Here is a 19,262-nt window from a genome sequence, read left to right as displayed (position 1 = left end):
CATGCATGGGTCTACCATTATTTCCTCATCCAAATCTAACGAAGATAAGGAGGATTGGCTTCTTCCTGGGCTGTCTGCCAAGCTGTATTAAAAGGGATAGAATCAAGATTACATGAATTATAATGCCTTGGCAAGGCATGCCTGGAATAATGTTGCGACCCTACGTGGACCGGGAGTCACTGCTCACAGTCACTCATGCCCTCATCACCTCGAAACTCGACTACTGTAACGCTCTCTACAAGGGGCTACCTTTGAAGAGTGTTCGGAAACTTCAGATCGTGCAGAATGCAGCTGCGAGAGCAATCATGGGCTTCCCCAAATATGCCCATGTTATACCAACACTCCGCAGTCTGCATTGGTTGCCGATCAGTTTCTGATCACAATTCAAAGTGTTGGTTATGACCTATAAAGCCCTTCATGGCACCGGACCAGATTATCTCAGGGACCGCCTTCTGCTGCACGAATCCCAGCAACCAGTTAGGTCCCACAGAGTGGATCTTCTCCAGGTCCCGTCAAGTAAAGAATGTCGCTTCGTGGGACCCAGGGGAAGAGCCTTCTCTGTGGCGGCCCTGGCCCTCTGGAACCAACTCCCCCCAAAGATTAGAATTGCCCCCACCCTCCTTGCCTTTCGTAAGCTGCTTAAAACCCACCTCTGCCGTCAGGCATGGGGGAATTGAGACCCTCTTCCCCCTAGGCCTTAACAATTCTATGCATGGTATGTATGTATGTATGTTTGGTTTTTTATATTAATGGGCTTTTAATTATTCCTAACATCAGACTACAATTGTACACTGCTTATTGCTGTTAGCCGCCCCGAGTCTCCGGAGAGGGGCGGCATACAAATCCAATAAATATATAAATAAATAAATAAATAAATAAATAAATGCATACAGTTTTGGTTTCAATGATGTAAAAAAGATGTTTTTGCTCCAGAGTGCAGAGAAGAGCAAAGTACAACAAAGATGATTAGGGGACTGGAAGCTAAAACATATGAAGAATTCCAGAATTCGCTATGTCTAGTTTAATGAAAAGAAGGACCAGCTCCTCCTTGGATTCAGAACAAGAGTTAATGATACAGCCACGCATGCGGAGAGTGATGCATAGGCAACAACAACTGAGAGATTATTATCAAAGAAAATGAGACCACCTGTGGTTGGGTGGGGCTGTGGTAATTAGTGAGGCTGCTATAAATAGCAGCCTGTGGATTTGGCCATTGTGGAGGATTATCTGATCGTTGTGTTTTGTGACTGCTTTACTGACTTTGACTTTTTGTGTGCTGATTTTTCCCTGCTTTGAAATTATACCAGAGCAAAGTGTCTTTCACTTTGTGAAAGAAGAAGGACTGTGAATTGCCTCACAGCTGCAAGCTAAGTATCACAGAACTGATAAGGGACTTGTACAAATTACCAGTTTGTTTGGAGACGAGTGCTCTTTGCTATACCAAAAGAGGGCTTGGTTTAAGTGAATTTTCATTATAAAGAACATTGTTTTGAATTTTCAAACATGTGTGTGTCTGAAATTTGTACCTGTGAATTTTTGGGAGGATTCTACCAGAGAGCCCGACAGAACACCGGTGATGCTGTCTGTCCAACATTTTCAGTCATCCAATTTAGGGTCACCTCAGGTCTTTGTTATTTGCTTAAGTTTCTTTCAAATATGGACAGATGTTGCAATGGCTCTTTTCAAGGCTGCCTACCAGAGACAGTGACTGCCCTTTGGTCTAGAATTCTCTTACCCCATTTGAAGGAAGTTCTCTCTTTTTCCATGTCTTTGATATTGGAGCTTTTCGCCAATACTTGCAGCTTCCTCCCCCTTTGTGGACAGAATCCAGTTGGTCAATGGACCTTCTTGGAATATATAAAGTTGCTCTTTTGTTGATCATTTGTGTGTGTGTGAGCAGGATACAGCCCGATGATCTCTCTCAAGCTGCTTTCTTCTTTCGAATAACAAATAATCCCGTTCAATCTGAGAAGTGAGTAAGTCTGCAGGATTTTTGAATAACAGTTTTATTTTTCAGAGAATTAGATGAATTTTAGGAAAGGGACTAGAATTTCTAGTGGGGGTTTTTTCTGGCTGGTTAATTCTGTTTAGGCTAGTTAGTTCTATTGCAGGCTAAACATTCATAAAGAAACAACAATTTCTTCAGCCATAATAGGAAATATCTGCTAGAGTTTGAGACACAGAGAACAAGGGTGGAAAAGAAAAGCAGGGAAGAGAAATCCCATACTGGGCTCTCATTTCTTCTAGGTTCAGATAGCTGCTTGCATATTCCTACCATCTTTATTATTTTTTTATTTATTTTATCCAATATACAATGAGGGTTTTAGTGGGTATATATCAATATACACATAGTAAAATACAGGATAAAGGTTATAGAGGAGATACTCATAGTAAAATATATCTAAGAAAGAAGAGAAAAGAAGATATAGTAATAGAACATAGCAATGAAAGAATAGAAGAAGAGATATAGGAATAGAAGAAAGGTATAGGAGATATAGGAGAGCAATAGGACAGGGGATGGAAAGCACTCTAGTGCACTTGTACTCGCCCCTTAGTGATCTCTTAGGAATCTGGATAGGTCAACCGTAGATAATCTATGGGTAAAGTGTTGGGGGTTTGGGGATGACACTATGGAGTCCGGTAATGAGTTCCACGCTTCGACAACTCGGTTACTGAAGTCATATTTTTTACAGTCAAGTTTGGAGCGATTAATATTAAGTTTAAATCTGTTGTGTGCTCTTGTGTTGTTGTGGTTGAAGCTGAAGTAGTCACTGACAGGCAGGATGTTGCAGCATGTGATCTTGTGGGCAATACTTAGATCTTGTTTAAGGCATCTTAGTTCTAAACTTTCTAGGCCCAGGATTGAAAGTCTAGTCTCGTAGGGTATTCTATTTCGAGTGGAGGAGTGAAGGGCTCTTCTGGTGAAGTATCTTTGGACATTTTCAAGGGTGTTCATGTCTGAGATGCGATATGGGTTCCAAACAGATGAGCTGTATTCGAGGATGGGTCTGGCAAAAGTTTTGTAAGCTCTGGTAAGCAGTGTGAGATTGCCAGAGCAAAAGCTACGTAGGATTAGGTTTACAACTCTTGAAGCCTTCTTGGCTATATTGTTGCAGTGGGCTTTGGCACTTAAATCTTTTGTTATTAGTATACCAAGATCTTTAACCGAGTGGGGATTATCTGTGATAATTTGATTATTCAGTTCGTATTTGGAGTTCAGATTCTTCTTCCCAATGTGTAGGACAGAGCATTTGCTAGTTGAGATTTGGAGTTGCCATGTGTTAGACCACTCAGAAGCAGCGTCAAGGTCTTTTTGGAGAGTAGTTGTGTTATCGGTGGTGCTGAAGAGTTTTACATCATCGGCGAAGAGGACACAGTTGCTTGTGATGTAATCGCAAAGGTCATTGATGCAATAAGATCTGTTAAAAATCAGTGGGATATTCTTTTAGGTAGATACTGATAGAATTGCATTTCCTAAAGCACTTGTGCAATTGTACAGGTTATATCATGGGCAGCATTATTTTTACTTTGCTTTGCTCTAATATTGTTGTCTGTACAGTTGGACGATTTGTTCAGTTTTAGAATCTGAGTGTCTAATGTTAGACCTTATTCAGAAAGATCAAAGAAATGCTTGTTAGGCAGCCTTGAGTGCCCGTCGAGAAAATCGTGTATGGATAGGAAAATGTGAGTTAAAGTTAGGGCAGAGGTCCCCTACCTTTTCGGCTGTGGACTGTTGGGGGGTGGTGGTGTAGAAGGGAACAATCTGTGTGTGAGGCAAACACACACACATGCTTCTCACGTGAGTGGAAATTATTATTATTATTATTATTATTATTATTATTATTATTATTATTTATTAGATTTGTATGCCGCCCCTCTCCGAAGACTCAGGGCGGCTAACAACAATAAAAAAGACAATGTAAACAAATCTAATATTAAAAGACAATCTAAAAAACCCCAATTTAAAGAACCACTCATACATACTAGCATACCATATATAAATTCTATAAGCCTAGGGGGAAGGGAAATTTCAATTCCCCCATGCCTGACGACAGAGGTGGGTTTTAAGGAGTTTGCGAAAGGCAAGGAGGGTGGGGGCAACCCTGATATCTGGGGGGAGCTGGTTCCAGAGGGTCGAGGCCGCCACAGAGAAGGCTCTTCTCCTGGGTCCCGCCAAACGACATTGCTTAGACGACGGGACCCGGAGAAGGCCAACTCTGTGGGACCTAACCGGTCGCTGGGATTCGTGCGACAGAAGGCGGTCCCGGAGGTATTCTGGTCCGATGCCATGAAGGGCTTTATAGGTCATAACCAACACTTTGAATTGTGACCGGAAATTGATCGGCAACCAATGCAGACTGTGGAGTGTTGGTGTAACATGGGCATGCCTTGGGAGGCCCATGATTGCTCTCGCAGATGCATTCTGCACGATCTGAAGTTTCCGAACACTTTTCAAAGGTAGCCCCATGTAATGTGTGCCTGTGTACACATTCATCTGCCACCTCCACAGCCTAGTTCCAGAAGGCTCAAGGGCAGGTAGTGGGCCACGGCCCAGTGGTTGGGTATCCCTGAGTTAGGGGAATGTAGTTGTTCTAAAAAATATTTCTGAGGCTAGCCTCTGGGGAAAGAAAATAAGGAAACCCCATGGTGATTAAAAACCTGAGTTACTGGGTTCAGAGGCAGAAGTTGAAAATGTGCTCTTTGTCTTTTCATGTTTTGTAACATTACCATATTTTTCAGTATATAGGATGCACCTCTTTTTACCCCCCAAAAGAGGGCGAAAACTTGGGTGCATCCTATACACCACCTGTAGACCCAGCCATCCCCACGCTTTGGCCTCTGCCTCCCAGCAATTTACTTCCTTGCAGCAAACAGGGGAGAGCCTGTTAAGCCAAGCAATTGATTATCAGCTTCCCAACCCCTCTGCTGATTTGTGGCTGCAGGCGAGCCCCAAGTGGCTAAAATGAAAGTGAAACTAAAGCTGCAAGGAAGCAAATTGGGAGGGAGAAGCCGAGGCAGAATTTTATTTTCATGTGCTGATCAGTTGCTGAATCTGGATGCTAGGAGGTAAGTCAATGTCTGTAGAATGTCTGTAGAATGTTCAAATTTTTAGACTTATTTTTTAAAGACTGCTTTATTATTGCTCTAGACCAGTGTTTCCCAACCCTGGCAACTTGAAGATATCTGGACTTCAACTCCCAGAATTCCCCAGCCAGCATTCGCTGGCTGGGGAATTCTGGGAGTTGAAGTCCAAATATCTTCAAGTTGCCAAGGTTGGGAAACACTGCTCTAGACAATTTAACAAAATGAAGAAGCTTTTTAAAATAAATGCTTGATCTAATATTAAATATAAACTTAACATAAGGCGGTAAGCAAATAATGAACTTATGGACAAATCTTAATAAACCAAGATGTATGATTGAACAATGATAACCCAATGCCAGATGAGAGACAGGATTAAACTCAGGTTTGGTGTTTTTTTTTTCCTTTCTCCTCACAAAGCATGAAATAAATAAATATAAGTTAATATATTGTTATTTAACATTTGTTGTGATTAGATTTTCTTTTCTTCTTTAGTATTTGTTGCCTTTATTTTATTTTTTTCTTTGTTTTTTTTTAATGTTCTTCCTTGATTATATTTGTGTATTGTATGAGGTTTCTTTATTACTGTATGTTATATGTTTTTTTAATGAAGAAATTTAATAAAAATTTATTTACAAAATAAAATAAAATAAATCCTTGATCTGAAGAGCCCCAGTGCTATTGTATCTTCTTTTAAATAGCAGCGAATAATGTATACTTCAAGAAAGCCACCTCAATTTTAACAGCTCTGTACAAGTATAGTCTGAAATGTAACTGTCCTGTTTAGTATTAAGATACAGCAGCTCAATTAAATCCTAATTTAGTCATGTTTGGAGTAGATTTATTTAAATAATTGAGAGGAATACTTAAATGACTACATTATGTTCTGTCGGGCTCTCTGGTAGAATCCTCCCAAAAATTCACAGGTACAAAGTTTAGACACACACACGTTTGAAAATTCAAAATAATATTCTTTATAATGAAAAGTCACTTAAACTAAGCCCTCTTTTGGTATAGCAAAGAGCACTCGTCTCCAAACAAACTGGTAATTTGTACAAGTCCCTTATCAGTTCTGTGATACTTAGCTTGCAGCTGTGAGGCAATTCACAGTCCTTCTTCTTTCACAAAGTGAAACACACTTTGCTCTGATTTAGTTTCAAAGCGGGGGAAAATCAGCACACAAAAGGTCAAAGTCAGTAAAGCAGTCACGAAACACAACGATCAGATAATCCTCCACAATGGCCAAACCCACAGCTGCTCTTTATAGCAGCCTCACTAATTATCACAGCCCCACCCAACCACAGGTGGCCTCATTTTCTTTGATAATAATCTCTCAGTTGTTGCTGCCTATGCATCGCTCTCCGCATGCGTGGCTGTATCATTAACTCTTGTTCTGAATCCAAGGAGGAGCTAGATAATTGATCTCCTTCTGAGCTGTCTGCCACACTCTCCTCCTCCCTGTCACTCATGTCTTCTTGGTCAGAGGAGCCTTCATCAGCAGATTCCACCAGGGGAAAAACAGGCCTGCAGCATCTGGATGTCCCTCCCACATCCACAGTCCTTGGGGCAGGAGCTGGGCCAGAGCTAACCACAACACATTAAAAAAAACTTTCTGGCATTAATACACTGCCATAATGTACATTTCTCCAATTCTTTGCTATTTCTATGGGTCAGGCACACATGCACAGAAATACACAGCAAACAGTGCATATCATCTGTGCTGTTTGCTGTTTGGCAAATTGCTGGGAGGCAGAGGCCTTTTTTCCTTGTTTTTCTCCCCGCAAACTAAGGTGCGTCTTATACTCCAAAATACGGTATTTCTCAACTTTGAAAACTTTAAGACAGTGGTTCTCAACCTGGGGATCGGGACCCCTTTGGTGGTTGAATGACCATTTCACAGGGGTCGCCTAAGACCACGGGAAAAGACAAATTTCCCATGGTGTTAGGAACTAAAGCTTTTATTCTGGCCCTTGGAACATATTTTTACAATCCAACCAATCAGATGTTTACAAGGGTGGTATCCCTCTGATCTTCCTGCCAATCAGCTTAAAGCTCTGTTGGGAGAATTGACGCTAGACTTATGGCTGGGGGTCACCACAACATGAGGAACTGTATTAAGGGGTCGTGGCATTAGAAAGTTTCAGAACCACTGCTTTAAGATAAGTGGACTTCAACTTGCAGAATTCTGGGAATTGAAGTCCATACATCTTAAAAGTTGCTAAGATTGAAAAACATTGCTTTATAGACATTATAGATTAGCCCTCTCCATTTTTTCCCTTGATTCTTCTAGCTTTTGTTGTGGTTCAGCCTGAGGCTGCTCAGGGACCAGGTGCATCTCTGCTGGCTCCATGCCCGGAGGAGGAGGACAGTGCAGAGGAGGGGGCTGAGCAGTCGGACGGGGGAGAGGACAGTCAGGAATGGGACGAGGAAGAACAGCATGTGAGCCCCGGGGGGGGGGCTCTCCCCAGCCAGTAGCTTGGAGTCATTAGGTGATGACGCAAAGCTGTCATTGACATGCGACAGAGACGTTCAGAGAAAAGGAAGGAGCAATTAAAGAAGTATTATCAGCATTGAATTAGGAACAGCAGGGCTTGGGTGTGGTCCTCCTTAGCAGGCAAGCCCTTGAAGCCATGTGGAGTGTTATCAGTTGGAGTTACGGTGACCTGCTTTGTTTCTCAGCGTCTCTGTTCTTGGCTTGTGGCCCAGCAGTTTGGAAGACCCGTGGGAGGTGTATGTCTGCTATCTACAGCCTCGTTTTGGCAGCAAGAATCCTGTATTGCTGCATGGACTATTGCCTTCGTGGATATATTGGAAGTTCCAGCGTTTTCCTGTTTGTAAGGACATTTTCTGTTAACTGTGTTTTTCTTGAATTTTATAAACTGCCTTTGCCTTTTACCGGTGTGTCTGGCTTATCTTTTTGGGTTGGTCTTGGCTTCCGGAGTGACCCAGACAGAACAGCTTTTAAGCAGTATCTTGCTTGTTGGTATTCTTTTCTGGCCTCTTTTATAAGTGCCTCTAACCATTCTTAGCATAACTAGTTTTTCTAGGGAATTTTATTGCAGAAATTTTATATACCCAAAAGAGGGATACACTTGCCTTCATAATCCTTCATAATAGAAACATAGAAACATAGAAGACTGACGGCAGAAAAAGACCTCATGGTCCATCTAGTCTGCCCTTATACTATTTCCTGTATTTTATCTTACAATGGATATATGTTTATCCCAGGCATGTTTAAATTCGGTTACTGTGGATTTACCAACCACGTCTGCTGGAAGTTTGTTCCAAGGATCTACTACTCTTTCAGTAAAATAATATTTTCTCATGTTGCCTTTGATCTTTCCCCCAACTAACTTCAAATTGTGTCCCCTTGTTCTTGTGTTCACTTTCCTATTAAAAACACTTCCCTCCTGAACCTTATTTAACCCTTTAACATATTTAAATGCTTCGATCATGTCCCCCCTTTTTCTTCTGTCTTCCAGACTATACAGATTGAGTTCATCGTTTCAGTGACTCTTCTGGCTTGACATGGTTGGTGGATATAAAATAGGATAAATGTTGATTTGGGGTAATTTTACCATGTTCTTTATTTCAGTTATATCTTAACCATACTTTACAATATAGAGTTAGTACAGCAAGTTCCTGAATCGGATTCTGGAATAAGTTAGAAACACAGAACGCAGAGAATCAGTGGTGGGTTCAGGCCCGTTTGGCCAAATCGTTGGTGGCAGTGGGAGGCTGTGCCTACCAGACCAGATGTCATCAAAAATGCTCTGTGCATGTACAGAGGCACTGCATGCTTGCAAATAAGCCCATATGCCTGTCGCTACCTATACTGAATCGGTGGCACTGGTATTTGAATCCCACTATTACACATAATATATAACAACATGGTATTGGGAATCCTGGAGAGGATCTATTAGCAATTCTGTGTAAAACTGTGTACAATATTTGTTGAAGGGAACCCAGAGTTCTAAGCAGTTCATGGAGAAGGGCAAAGTTGACCAAGTCATTGGTATCCTCAGCAAAAAAGTAGCTCCACCATCATGATAAAGTAATCATGACTTGGCATAAGGTGGATTTATACACTATTGCAATAATCTTATATTGGTTGAAACTTTTTCCAGGTCCATCAACTCATCCTATTGATGCAATGCCTTGTCTGCTATGCCCGTCTCTCTTGTGCTGCCTCCTCATCCTCTTTCCATTACTCTCCGGTTCTGCTTCTAATGAGGACACAGTGGTCATAACCAGCAGTGGCCCTATTAAGGGCAAGCAGTTCCTATCTGACCTTGGATCTGTGACAGCCTACCTAGGCGTTCCTTATGCTGAGCCTCCCCTGGGGAAATTGCGTTTCCAGAAACCTCGCCCACATCAGCCATGGAGTCAAACATTGGAAGCCACCAGCTTTGGCGATTCCTGTCCTCAATTTATTTTCCGGGGTGACCTCGAAGAAAAGATATGGTCTCCTAAAACACCACTGTCAGAAGATTGCCTTTCCCTGAACATCTGGGTGCCACATCCACAACCTCCTTCACCACTGCCAGTTTTGGTCTGGATACATGGAGGGAGTTTTTTAATGGGTACATCTTCGGTGGACATCTTCAATGGGGCACCTTTGGCTGCCACTGAGAATGTCATTGTGGTCACCATCAATTATCGCTTGGGAGCCCTGGGCTTTCTGTACTTGCCACCAGATGCTCCAGGGAACCTAGGCTTATGGGACCAACAGCTGGCCCTGAAATGGATAAAAGAGAATGCAGCTGTCTTTGGGGGAGATCCTTCTCAGGTGACTATTTTTGGCCACAGTGCTGGAGCAGCTTCTGTGAATTTCCACCTTCTCGCACCAAAAAGCCAGGACCTTTTTGCCCAAGCGGTTATCCAGAGTGGAACGGCCAATGTCTTCTATTCTTGGAGGTCTTCTGAAGAAGGCAAACAAAAATCACTGGAATTTGTTCATCTGCTAGGTTGCTCCGAGGACAATAATATCAGCATAGTGAATTGTCTGCAAACAAAAAACGTTTCTGAAATTATTTGGCATGAAACAGTTCTCTTCCTCAAAGGTGACTTACTTTTGAATTTTCCCTCCAAGCCAACCATAGATGGGGAGTTTTTGCTTGGTGATCCAGAAAAACTCATGGAGGAGGGGGAAATTCAAGTCAAACCAGTCCTCATAGGTGCAACCTCTGATGAAGCAGCCCCATTTATCCACAATATTTTCCCTAACATCACTGACAATCTCATCAATCAGGAGCAGCTTCTGAAGGGGATAGGGCTGTTGGTGCGAAATGCAACTGAAGATTTAATTCAGACTATTGCAATGAAGTACAGTGAAGGACAACACGGCCCAGCACAATACCGCTCTGCTCTGTCCCACTTCTATACAGATCAAGTCTTTGCATGCCCAACAAAGGAAGCTGCAGAAAATATCGGGAAAACTGGGAGTCCTGTATATGTCTATTTATTTGCACATCGCCCTTCATGGTCAGTTTGGCCTGAATGGATTGGGGCATCTCACGGTGCTGATGTTCCCTTTGTTTTTGGAACCCTGGAATCAGTGATTCCTGTCAATCAAACAAATACAGAGGCTGAAGTCAGACTGAGCCATAAGATGATGCACTACTGGGCAGAGTTTGCCAGAACTGGGTAAGTGGTTCACTTTATTTCTATAAAATTGTATTTGAAATCCAAAGAAAGCCCTTCCATTCACAAACACACTTTAAATTTAAAGTAATGCAGCCATAAAATAATGCATGCTATTCTTTTGTATATGTTTACAGATTGTATTAATACAAGTAGCTCATGGTTTACGACTACAGTTGGGACTAGAATTTCTGTTGCTAAGCAAGGCAGTTGTTGTTCTGCCGGGCTCTCTGGTAGAAGCCTCCCGAAAATTCAAGGGTACAAATTGCAGACACACACACACACACGTTTGAAAATTCAAAACAATGTTCTTTATCACAAAATTCAAAATAAACTAAGCACTCTTTTTGTATTGCAAAGAGCACTCGTCCCAAAACAACCGGGTAGTCTGTACAATTTCCCTTAAGCAGTCATTAAGTACTTAGCTAGCAGCTGTGAAGAAACTTCACCCCCCTTCTTCCTTCAACAAAGTGAGGCACACACACACACACACACACGTTACTCTGCTGTGGTTTCAAAGGCATGAAAAATCAACAAACAAAGTCCAGAAAACAGCAACACATGATTCCTGAAGAACTGCGATCAGATGCTCTTTCACAAACGGCCAAACCCACACGCTGCTATTTATAGCAACAGCCCTAATTACTGGAGCCCCAACACACCACAGGTGGCCTCATTTTCTCTTGTAATAATCCTTCAGTTGTTGTCTCCTATGCATCACTCTACACATGCGTGGGATGTGTCATTAATTCTTGTTCAGAATCCAAGGATGATACAGATGATTGATCTCCTCCCTGGGCTGTCTGCCAAACTCTCCTCTTCCCTGTAATTCATGCTTCCTTGGTCAGAGGAGGCTTCATCGGCAGATTCCATCGGGAGCAAAACAGGCCTGCGGCATGTGGATGTTTCCCCCACATCCCCCTGCACATTCCTTGGGGCAGGAGCTGGGCCAGAGTAACCACAACGGTTGTTAAAAGAATCATAAGTGAGGAGATTCACTTCCACTTTTATTGAATATGATGTGCGGATCATTGGCTGAGCGATGGTGTTCTCTGAACCACCTTCTCACTGCAGAACAGGGTCCCATTTTGGAATAGGTAGGCCAGTAACACTGATGGTCATGAGGTTGGTTAAAGTGGAAATGGTTAGGCGGCTTCTGTTTTCTGAACTTCATTTTCAAAAAAAAAACCCTTTCCACAGTGGGAGGATAGGAAAGGAGAAAGTCATTAAGAAAGCAAATCGAGGTTCTTTAGGCAAATGATGTGCAATATACTCCATATAATCAGTTAAAGCACATTGAAAAGATAAGTTATTCTGAAAATAAAATTGAAAATCAAATTTAGGAGAGGAAGAATAGTATTAATTAAATTGGTCCCAGTTCTTTGGCAAACATGAGTGTGTCCCAAAGTTATTATTTTAGCAAAGGCCTGGATAAATGGCAAAACATCTTAGGATGGGGTACGGGGTAAATAAAGCCATTTAATACAATATAATTTCTGCAACTCTAATACAATTAATCCTCCCGTAGGCAACTTGCTAGTAGGGAATATCAAAAGAGTTAACTGACAATCATTATGAGGAATACAATCCACAAATTGAGTGCTCAAGATGTCATTAATTTGCTCAATCCTGGCAAGTGCTGCAGGCAAAACTACAATGAGATTTCCAGGTTGTTTTTCTTTAGTCAATAAATCAAATAATGGACTAAATAAATGTGTAGGTAAAGAAAAATATGGGCGAATCTAATTGAGGGTACCTAACAATTGCTGCCAATTTTCCAAAGAAATAACTTTGGGTAAACTCAAACGAGGAAAAACTGGAGCAGAATATGATTGAAACATTTTATGCCCTAAATAAAGATAGAGAGAGTGTAGCTGCAATCCATAAATACTTTAATCATTTTATTTATTTATTGGATTTGTATGCCGCCCCACTCCGTAGACTCGGGGCGGCTAACAACAATGATAAAAACAGCATGTAACAATCCAATCCAATAGTAAAATAACTTTAAAAACCCTTATTATAAAAACCAAACATACATACAGACAGACAGACATACCGTGCGTAAATTGTAAAGGCCTAGGGGGAAAGAACATCTCAGTTCCCCCATGCCTGATGGCAGAGGTGGGTTTTAAGAAGTTTACGAAAGGCGAGGAGGGTGGGGGCAATTCTAATCTCTGGGGTGAGTTGGTTCCAAAGGGCCGGAGCAGCCACATAGAAGGCTCTTCCCCTGGGTCCTGCCAAATGACATTGTTTAGTTGATGGGACCTGGAGAAGGCCCACTCTGTGGGACCTAACTGGTCGCTGGGATTCGTGCAGCAGAAGGCGGTCCCTGAGATAATCTGGTCCAGTGCCATGAAGGGCTTTATAAGTCATAACCAACACTTTGAATTGTAACCGGAAACTGATCGGCAACCAATGCAGACTGCGGAGTGTTGGTGTAACATGGGCATATTTGGGGAAGCCCATGACTGCTCTCGCAGCTGCATTTTGTATTTCAAAAAGCCAATTAGATTGTATCTTGGAGCTGCAATTAAAATATCATCCATATAATGATATACAAAAGCCAGTGGATAATATTTGCGAAAAGGGGCTAATGCTGCATCAAAATAAAGCTGACATAATGCACAGTACCAAAACTGCTTTGGTTGCACTGATGGGTGATCTCTGGAAGGAATGGGATAGGAGTCATTCCTCTATCATGGTGCTCCTTGATCTCTCAGCAGCTTTCGATACCAATCGACCATGTTTGCGCCCATAGGAGGCACCATTCTGTGGTGGTTGTCCTTCTACCTCTCTAGTAGGATGCAGTCAGTGTTGGCAGGGGGTCAGAGGTTGACTCCTAGGTCTCTCCTTTGTGGGGTTCCTCAGGGGGAGGTCCTCCCCAACCCTGCTGTTAAAAATCTACATGAAACCAGTGGGTGAGATCATTACCACCAGTACACATGTACGACGCAGCTGTACATCTCTACCCCGTGTCAATTCATTGAAGTACTAGAGGTGATGTGTCAGTGTCTGTAGGCTGTTAAGGTCTGGATGTGTGTTAACAGGCTCAGACTCAACCCTGACAAGATGGAGTGGTTGTGGGTTTTGCCTCCCAATGATGTTTTTATCTGTCCGTCCATACCCCTGGGGTGGGGAGAACTTTTGACCCCCTCAGAGAGGGTCTACAACTTGGGAGTCCTCCTTGATCCACAGCTGACTTTAGAACATCATCGTTCAGCTATGGCAAGGGAAGCTTATGCACAGGTTCGCCTGCTGCACCAATTGCGGCTCTATGTGGACAGGGAGTCTCTGCTTGCAGTCACTCATGCCCTCATCACCTCAAGGATTGACTACTGAAATGCCCTCTACATGGGGCTACCTTTAAAGAATGTTTGGAGACTACAGTTGGTGCAAAATGCAGCTGCGCGAGCAATTACGGGCCTTCCTATAGGCCTTCCTAGGCATATGCACATCTTGCCATCACTCTGTGAGCTACATTGGTTACCAATAGGTCTCTGGACACAATTTAAAATGTTGTTCATGACCTATAAAGCCCTACATGGCTTAGGACCAGATTACTTATCTTCTGCCTCATGTATCCCAGTGGCTGGTTAGGTCCCACAGAGTTGGCCTTCTCCAGGTCTGATCAGCTAAACAGTGTCAGCTGTGGGGCCTAGGGGAAAAGCCTTCTCTGTGGCGGCCCCAGTTCTCTGGAACCAACTCCTTCCAGAGATATGTACCACCTGCAGAATTTCACCCCTGGCCTATTCCATTCTGTTTCTATCCAATCTCTTCTTAAAAACCTCCAGTGATGAAGCACTCACAGCTTCTGAAGGCAAGCTGTTCCACTGATCAATTGTTCTCACTGTCAGGAAATTTCTCCTTTTTCCTAGGTTGGTTCTCTCCTTGATTAGTTTCCATCAATGTCCTTTCCTTTCTCCATAGGAATCCCACTGGGTTAGCAGCCACCAAGGATGAGTGGTCAGTCTATAATGCCACAGAACAGAATTTCTTCCTTCTTAATACTGAGCCATTCCAGGAAAGGGTCAGTGATTGTGATTTTTTAAAGAGCCTTTCTTCAAAGGCTGAAGAGACAGGTAAGTTCAGCTATTAGTTCTGCCTTTGGAAGGGAATAGTGGTTGATGAAAAAGATATTTTTAAAAACCATTTATATAGCAAATATAGAAATCGCCCATCTCACCCATACAGCAATTTCTAAAAATTGATTTTACTGCCAGCCTTTACTGAAACATACTCATTTGATTTTACACTAGGCAATGTTGTAATGCTATTTATAATTTTTTGTAGAGCAAGCATATTTCATTACATCCCAAGAGTTGGGTCTCTAGTAATGTATATAGAGCGCTGGTGAGACCACATTTGGAATACTGTGTTCAGTTCTGGAGACCTCACCTACAAAAAGATATTGACAAGATTGAACGGGTCCAAAGACGGGCTACAAGAATGGTGGAAGGTCTTAAGCATAAAACGTATCAGGAAAGACTTAATGAACTCAATCTGTATAGTCTGGAGGACAGAAGGAAAAGGGGGGACATGATCAAAACATTTAAATATATTAAAGGGTTAAATAAGGTCCAGGGGGGAAGTGTTTTTAATAGGAAAGTGAACACAAGAACAAGGGGGACACAATCTGAAGTTAGTTGGGGGAAAGATCAAAAGCAACATGAGAAAATATTATTTTACTGAAAGAGTAGTAGATCCTTGGAACAAACTTCCAGCAGACGTGGTTGGTAAATGCACAGTAACTGAATTTAAACATGCCTGGGGATAAACATATATCCATCCCTAAGATAAAATACAGGAAATAGTATAAGGGCAGACTAGATGGACCATGAGGTCTTTTCGGAGGACTCTGGTGCACACTGTTAACAGTAAATACTGCAGCAAGACTTGATTGTGTGCTTTGGGTCCTGCATTTTGATTCCATAAACCCCTCCATGTTTAGTATAAGGGAAATACAGAGCACCTCAAATTGACTTTTAACGTTAAGTTTAAGGCACCAGGCTAGATATCAGGACACTGTGAGTTCTAATCCTTGAAAGTCAGAAAGGTAGGATTAGAATTCACAGCCTGATCCCTTTAGCCCTGGTGCCTTAATCTCAAAAACCCATCTAATGTGCTATGTGTTCCCTTTATAATAAATAGACTGGTTTTAGACTATTCACTCTCTCTCGGCCCAACTCACCTCAAAGGATTGTTATTTTGGGGGAAATAGGAGGAGGAAGGTGTGTGGGGTATGTTCTCCACCTTGGGATATTTGTAAAAATAATAAGACGACATACATATACAAATTTAAATAAAATTCTCTTATTCTACCTTACTACAGAGTAGAGCATTTTGGAACCTCTGCTTTGCCAGTGTCTTGAACTGGTCTATAAAGGCTGGCACTTAGGTTGAACCTCTTTGAAAATGGCATCCATATCTCAAAGGCACCATTTGAAAACCTAGCTACAGTTTTGGTGGCTTCAGAATAATGGTTGTGTGTTTATTTCTCTCAGGAATCAACCAAGACTTCTCTTAAAAGCCTGGGGAGATTATCACAAGCTGCACCAGAGAACCTTCCAGAAGCATCCATTGTCCCTTCAGTGACTGACTGGTGGGATCTTGGAAGACAAATGAGGAGACCACTAAAACCCACATCACTTTTACGGTTACAATAATACATTGTTAGGAGTAATTTATTATATCTTGATTTGAGACAGGCTTTTAATTAACCTCCCTCCCTCAAAAAGAACCTCTTAATAAACACTGTCTGACTTCTTAGGATAAATTATAAATTATTTTCACAACATAAGAAATTGACGCAATAGGGAAAAAGCAAATAAATAAACCATAAATTCTGCCAAATTTTGCTATAATCTAATGACTCACATAACTTTTCCTTAAATCTAATAAAAGGGCAGATTTGGTATTCTGGGTATCAAAATTATTTTAACATATCCTGATATGGAGAAAGGTAGGTAGGATGCTTATATTGGGACATCATTCATTTAATTAGAGATTTTTTTTCTCATGTGCAATAATGCTTGTAAACATGGTGGTTTAAAATTGGTTCACTGCAGATCTCCTCAAATGCAAGTCTACTCCCACATCTACTCCAATTTACCTGTGCTTCAATATCAGAGAATAGTCTACATCTTGTGCCATATCGTAAACTGTAAAAAAATACTGTTTTAATACTAAGTTCATGTTTTTCATTTGTCTTCCTCATTATTTTTTCAATAGCACCCTGCTCCATTGTTTAACGCTTTCTTTGCAAAGGGCCTTTGATTTTGATTTAAAATGTTCAAGGATTTTTTTTTTCTGAGTGATGATTGCTGCACCTCCTTATTTATCCTGGCTGCCATGATGCTGAAATTTTTTCATTCTCTGGAAACATGAATTACCTTTCTCCAATGAGAACTCATATTTCTCACAGTACAAGCAACCTAACTTTTTGTCTGATAACGCTAGCCCATCATACTTCTCCTGGAAGTTTCTTTTTTTTTTTTAATTTAAAAGTTTTTATTTACAAATATACAATAAATACATAAAAAATGTATAACGACGGTTGGCAGTTGAAACATAGCACATTACATAGGCAGTAGTCGTGTATTTGAACGATAGGCCAAAATATAAAAACAAAACAATCAACGAACATACAAACTTACAAAGGAAAGAAAGGAAAAAGGAAAGAAAGAAAAGAGGAGAAGAAGAAGAAAAAGAAAGGAAGAAAAGAATGGGCGGGTGTGCGGTGAAGCTGTGTTAAGAATATGAACTAGTTTGAATTTCAGCAGCTCATTACCTAGAAACATAGAAACATAGAAGTCTGACGGCAGTAAAAGACCTCATGGTCCATCTAGTCTGCCCTTATACTATTTCCTGTATTTTATCTTACAATGGATATATGTTTATCCCAGGCATGTTTAAATTCAGTTACTGTGGATTTACCAACCACGTCTGCTGGAAGTTTGTTCCAAGGATCTACTACTCTTTCAGTAAAATAATATTTTCTCATGTTGCCTTTGATCTTTCCCCCAACTAACTTCAGATTGTGTCCCCTTGTTCTTGTGTTCACTTTCCTATTAAAAACACTTCCCTCCTGAACCTTATTTAATCCTTTAACATATTTAAATGTTTCGATCATGTCCCCCCTTTTCCTTCTGCCCTCCAGACTATACAGATTGAGTTCATTAAGTCTTTCTTGATACATTTTATGCTTAAGACCTTCCACCATTCTTGTAACCTGTCTTTGGACCCGTTCAATTTTGTCAATATCTTTTTGTAGGTGAGGTCTCCAGAACTGAACACAGTATTCCAAATGTGGTCTCACCAGCGCTCTATATAAGGGGATCACAATCTCCCTCTTCCTGCTTGTTATACCTCTAGCTATGCAGGCAAGCATCCTACTTGCTTTCCCTACTGCCCGACCACACTGCTCACCCATTTTGAGACTGTCAGAAATCACTACCCCTAAATCCTTCTCTTTCCTTACCTCGAAATTGGTAGTATGAATAGGTAAAGGCAGACGTTGAATAAATCACGGTATAGAGATTTTGAAAATAAAAGATACATTCCATTTTTAAATATCTAATATCTCTTACAACTACTGGAAAAAAAGGGGAAAGTTTTATACCAGATTTGTATCTGTTCAAATATATACAATTCATTTCATTTGTTAAGCAAATTGTTCTCTTTTTTTTAACCAACAGTAGAAAAGATCCCAGCAATTATTAAATAAAGACTCGGTTTCGTTTCTAACTGCCATAGTTAACTTGGTCATCTCTGCACAATATTTAATTTTCCTTATTATTAAATCGTCTGGGGGTATATCTTCATTTTTCCACCACTGTGCGAAAGTTAATCTAGCTGTAGTGGTTATATGGATAATTAAATGTATAGTGATACCTTGTCCTACAAACTTAATTGGTTCTGGGACGAAGATGAAAAGTTTGTAAGACGAAACAATGTTTCCCTTAGGAATCAATGGAAAAGCGATTAATGCGTACAAGCCCAAAATTCACCCCTTTTGCCAGCCGAAGCTCCCGTTTTTGCGCTGCTGGGATTGCCCTGAGGTTCCCCTCCATAGGAAACCCCACCTCCGGACTTCTGTGTTTTTGCGATGCTGCAGGGGAATCCCAGCATCGCAAAAACAAGCGCTTCGCTGGCAACGGAAGTCTGAAGGTGCGTTTTCCCATGGAGGGGAGACTCAATGGAATCCCAGCAGCGCAAAAACGGGTGCTTCGCTGGCAACGGGAGTCTGGAGGCGGGGCATCCCAGCAGCGGCGATGGGTTTGTAAGGTGAAAATAGTTTGTAAGAAGAGGCAAAAAAATCTTAAACCCCGGGTTTGTATCTCGAAAAGTTTGTATAATGAGGCGTTTGTAAGATGAGGTATCACTGTATTTGAATTTTAGGTAGATTTTGTCTTAGAATACCTAAGAGGAAGCATTCTGGGGTTTTATCTATTTTCAAATTTAACATTTCCATATTGCTGTAACTCCAGCAGACAGAAGGTTGTGGAAGAATTTCAATTGAGGAGATGGACTTGCTG

The 19,262-nt window shown here is 41.4% G+C and overlaps 2 protein-coding genes across 7 annotated transcripts in view; both read left to right on the top strand.

The window, feature by feature from the left end:
- Nucleotides 1-1,704: 1,704 nt before the first annotated feature.
- LOC139160219 (cholinesterase-like) lies at nucleotides 1,705-18,471 on the top strand. 6 transcript variants are annotated; one of them, XM_070737868.1, is made up of 5 exons: nucleotides 1,705-1,972; nucleotides 7,762-7,916; nucleotides 9,210-10,728; nucleotides 14,656-14,807; nucleotides 16,230-18,471. In XM_070737868.1, the coding sequence occupies exons 1-5, from the start codon at nucleotides 1,839-1,841 to the stop codon at nucleotides 16,250-16,252; spliced, it is 1,983 nt and encodes a 660-aa protein (XP_070593969.1). In that variant the 5' UTR covers nucleotides 1,705-1,838; the 3' UTR covers nucleotides 16,253-18,471. The 6 variants fall into 6 exon arrangements, with proteins under 6 accessions (XP_070593969.1, XP_070593971.1, XP_070593972.1 ...); XM_070737871.1 differs by lacking the exon at nucleotides 7,762-7,916 and adding an exon at nucleotides 8,565-8,613 and having other exon boundaries at nucleotides 1,897-1,972; XM_070737872.1 differs by lacking the exon at nucleotides 1,705-1,972 and adding an exon at nucleotides 8,565-8,613 and having other exon boundaries at nucleotides 7,875-7,916.
- The window catches only part of LOC139160220 (cholinesterase-like), a 31,207-nt gene continuing 16,352 nt past the window's right edge, over nucleotides 4,408-19,262 (top strand). Inside the window, exon 1 of the mRNA XM_070737874.1 lies at nucleotides 4,408-5,067. Within this exon, the coding sequence (XP_070593975.1) occupies nucleotides 5,058-5,067 (10 nt within the window). The 5' untranslated portion in view covers nucleotides 4,408-5,057. The remainder of the gene's footprint in view (nucleotides 5,068-19,262) is intronic.

Source organism: Erythrolamprus reginae, chromosome 2 (assembly GCF_031021105.1).
Source record: "Erythrolamprus reginae isolate rEryReg1 chromosome 2, rEryReg1.hap1, whole genome shotgun sequence".
Taxonomy (NCBI): domain Eukaryota; kingdom Metazoa; phylum Chordata; class Lepidosauria; order Squamata; family Dipsadidae; genus Erythrolamprus; species Erythrolamprus reginae.
The sequence above is the reverse complement of the archived record's forward strand: the minus strand, read 5'-3'. Positions and strand labels throughout refer to the sequence as shown.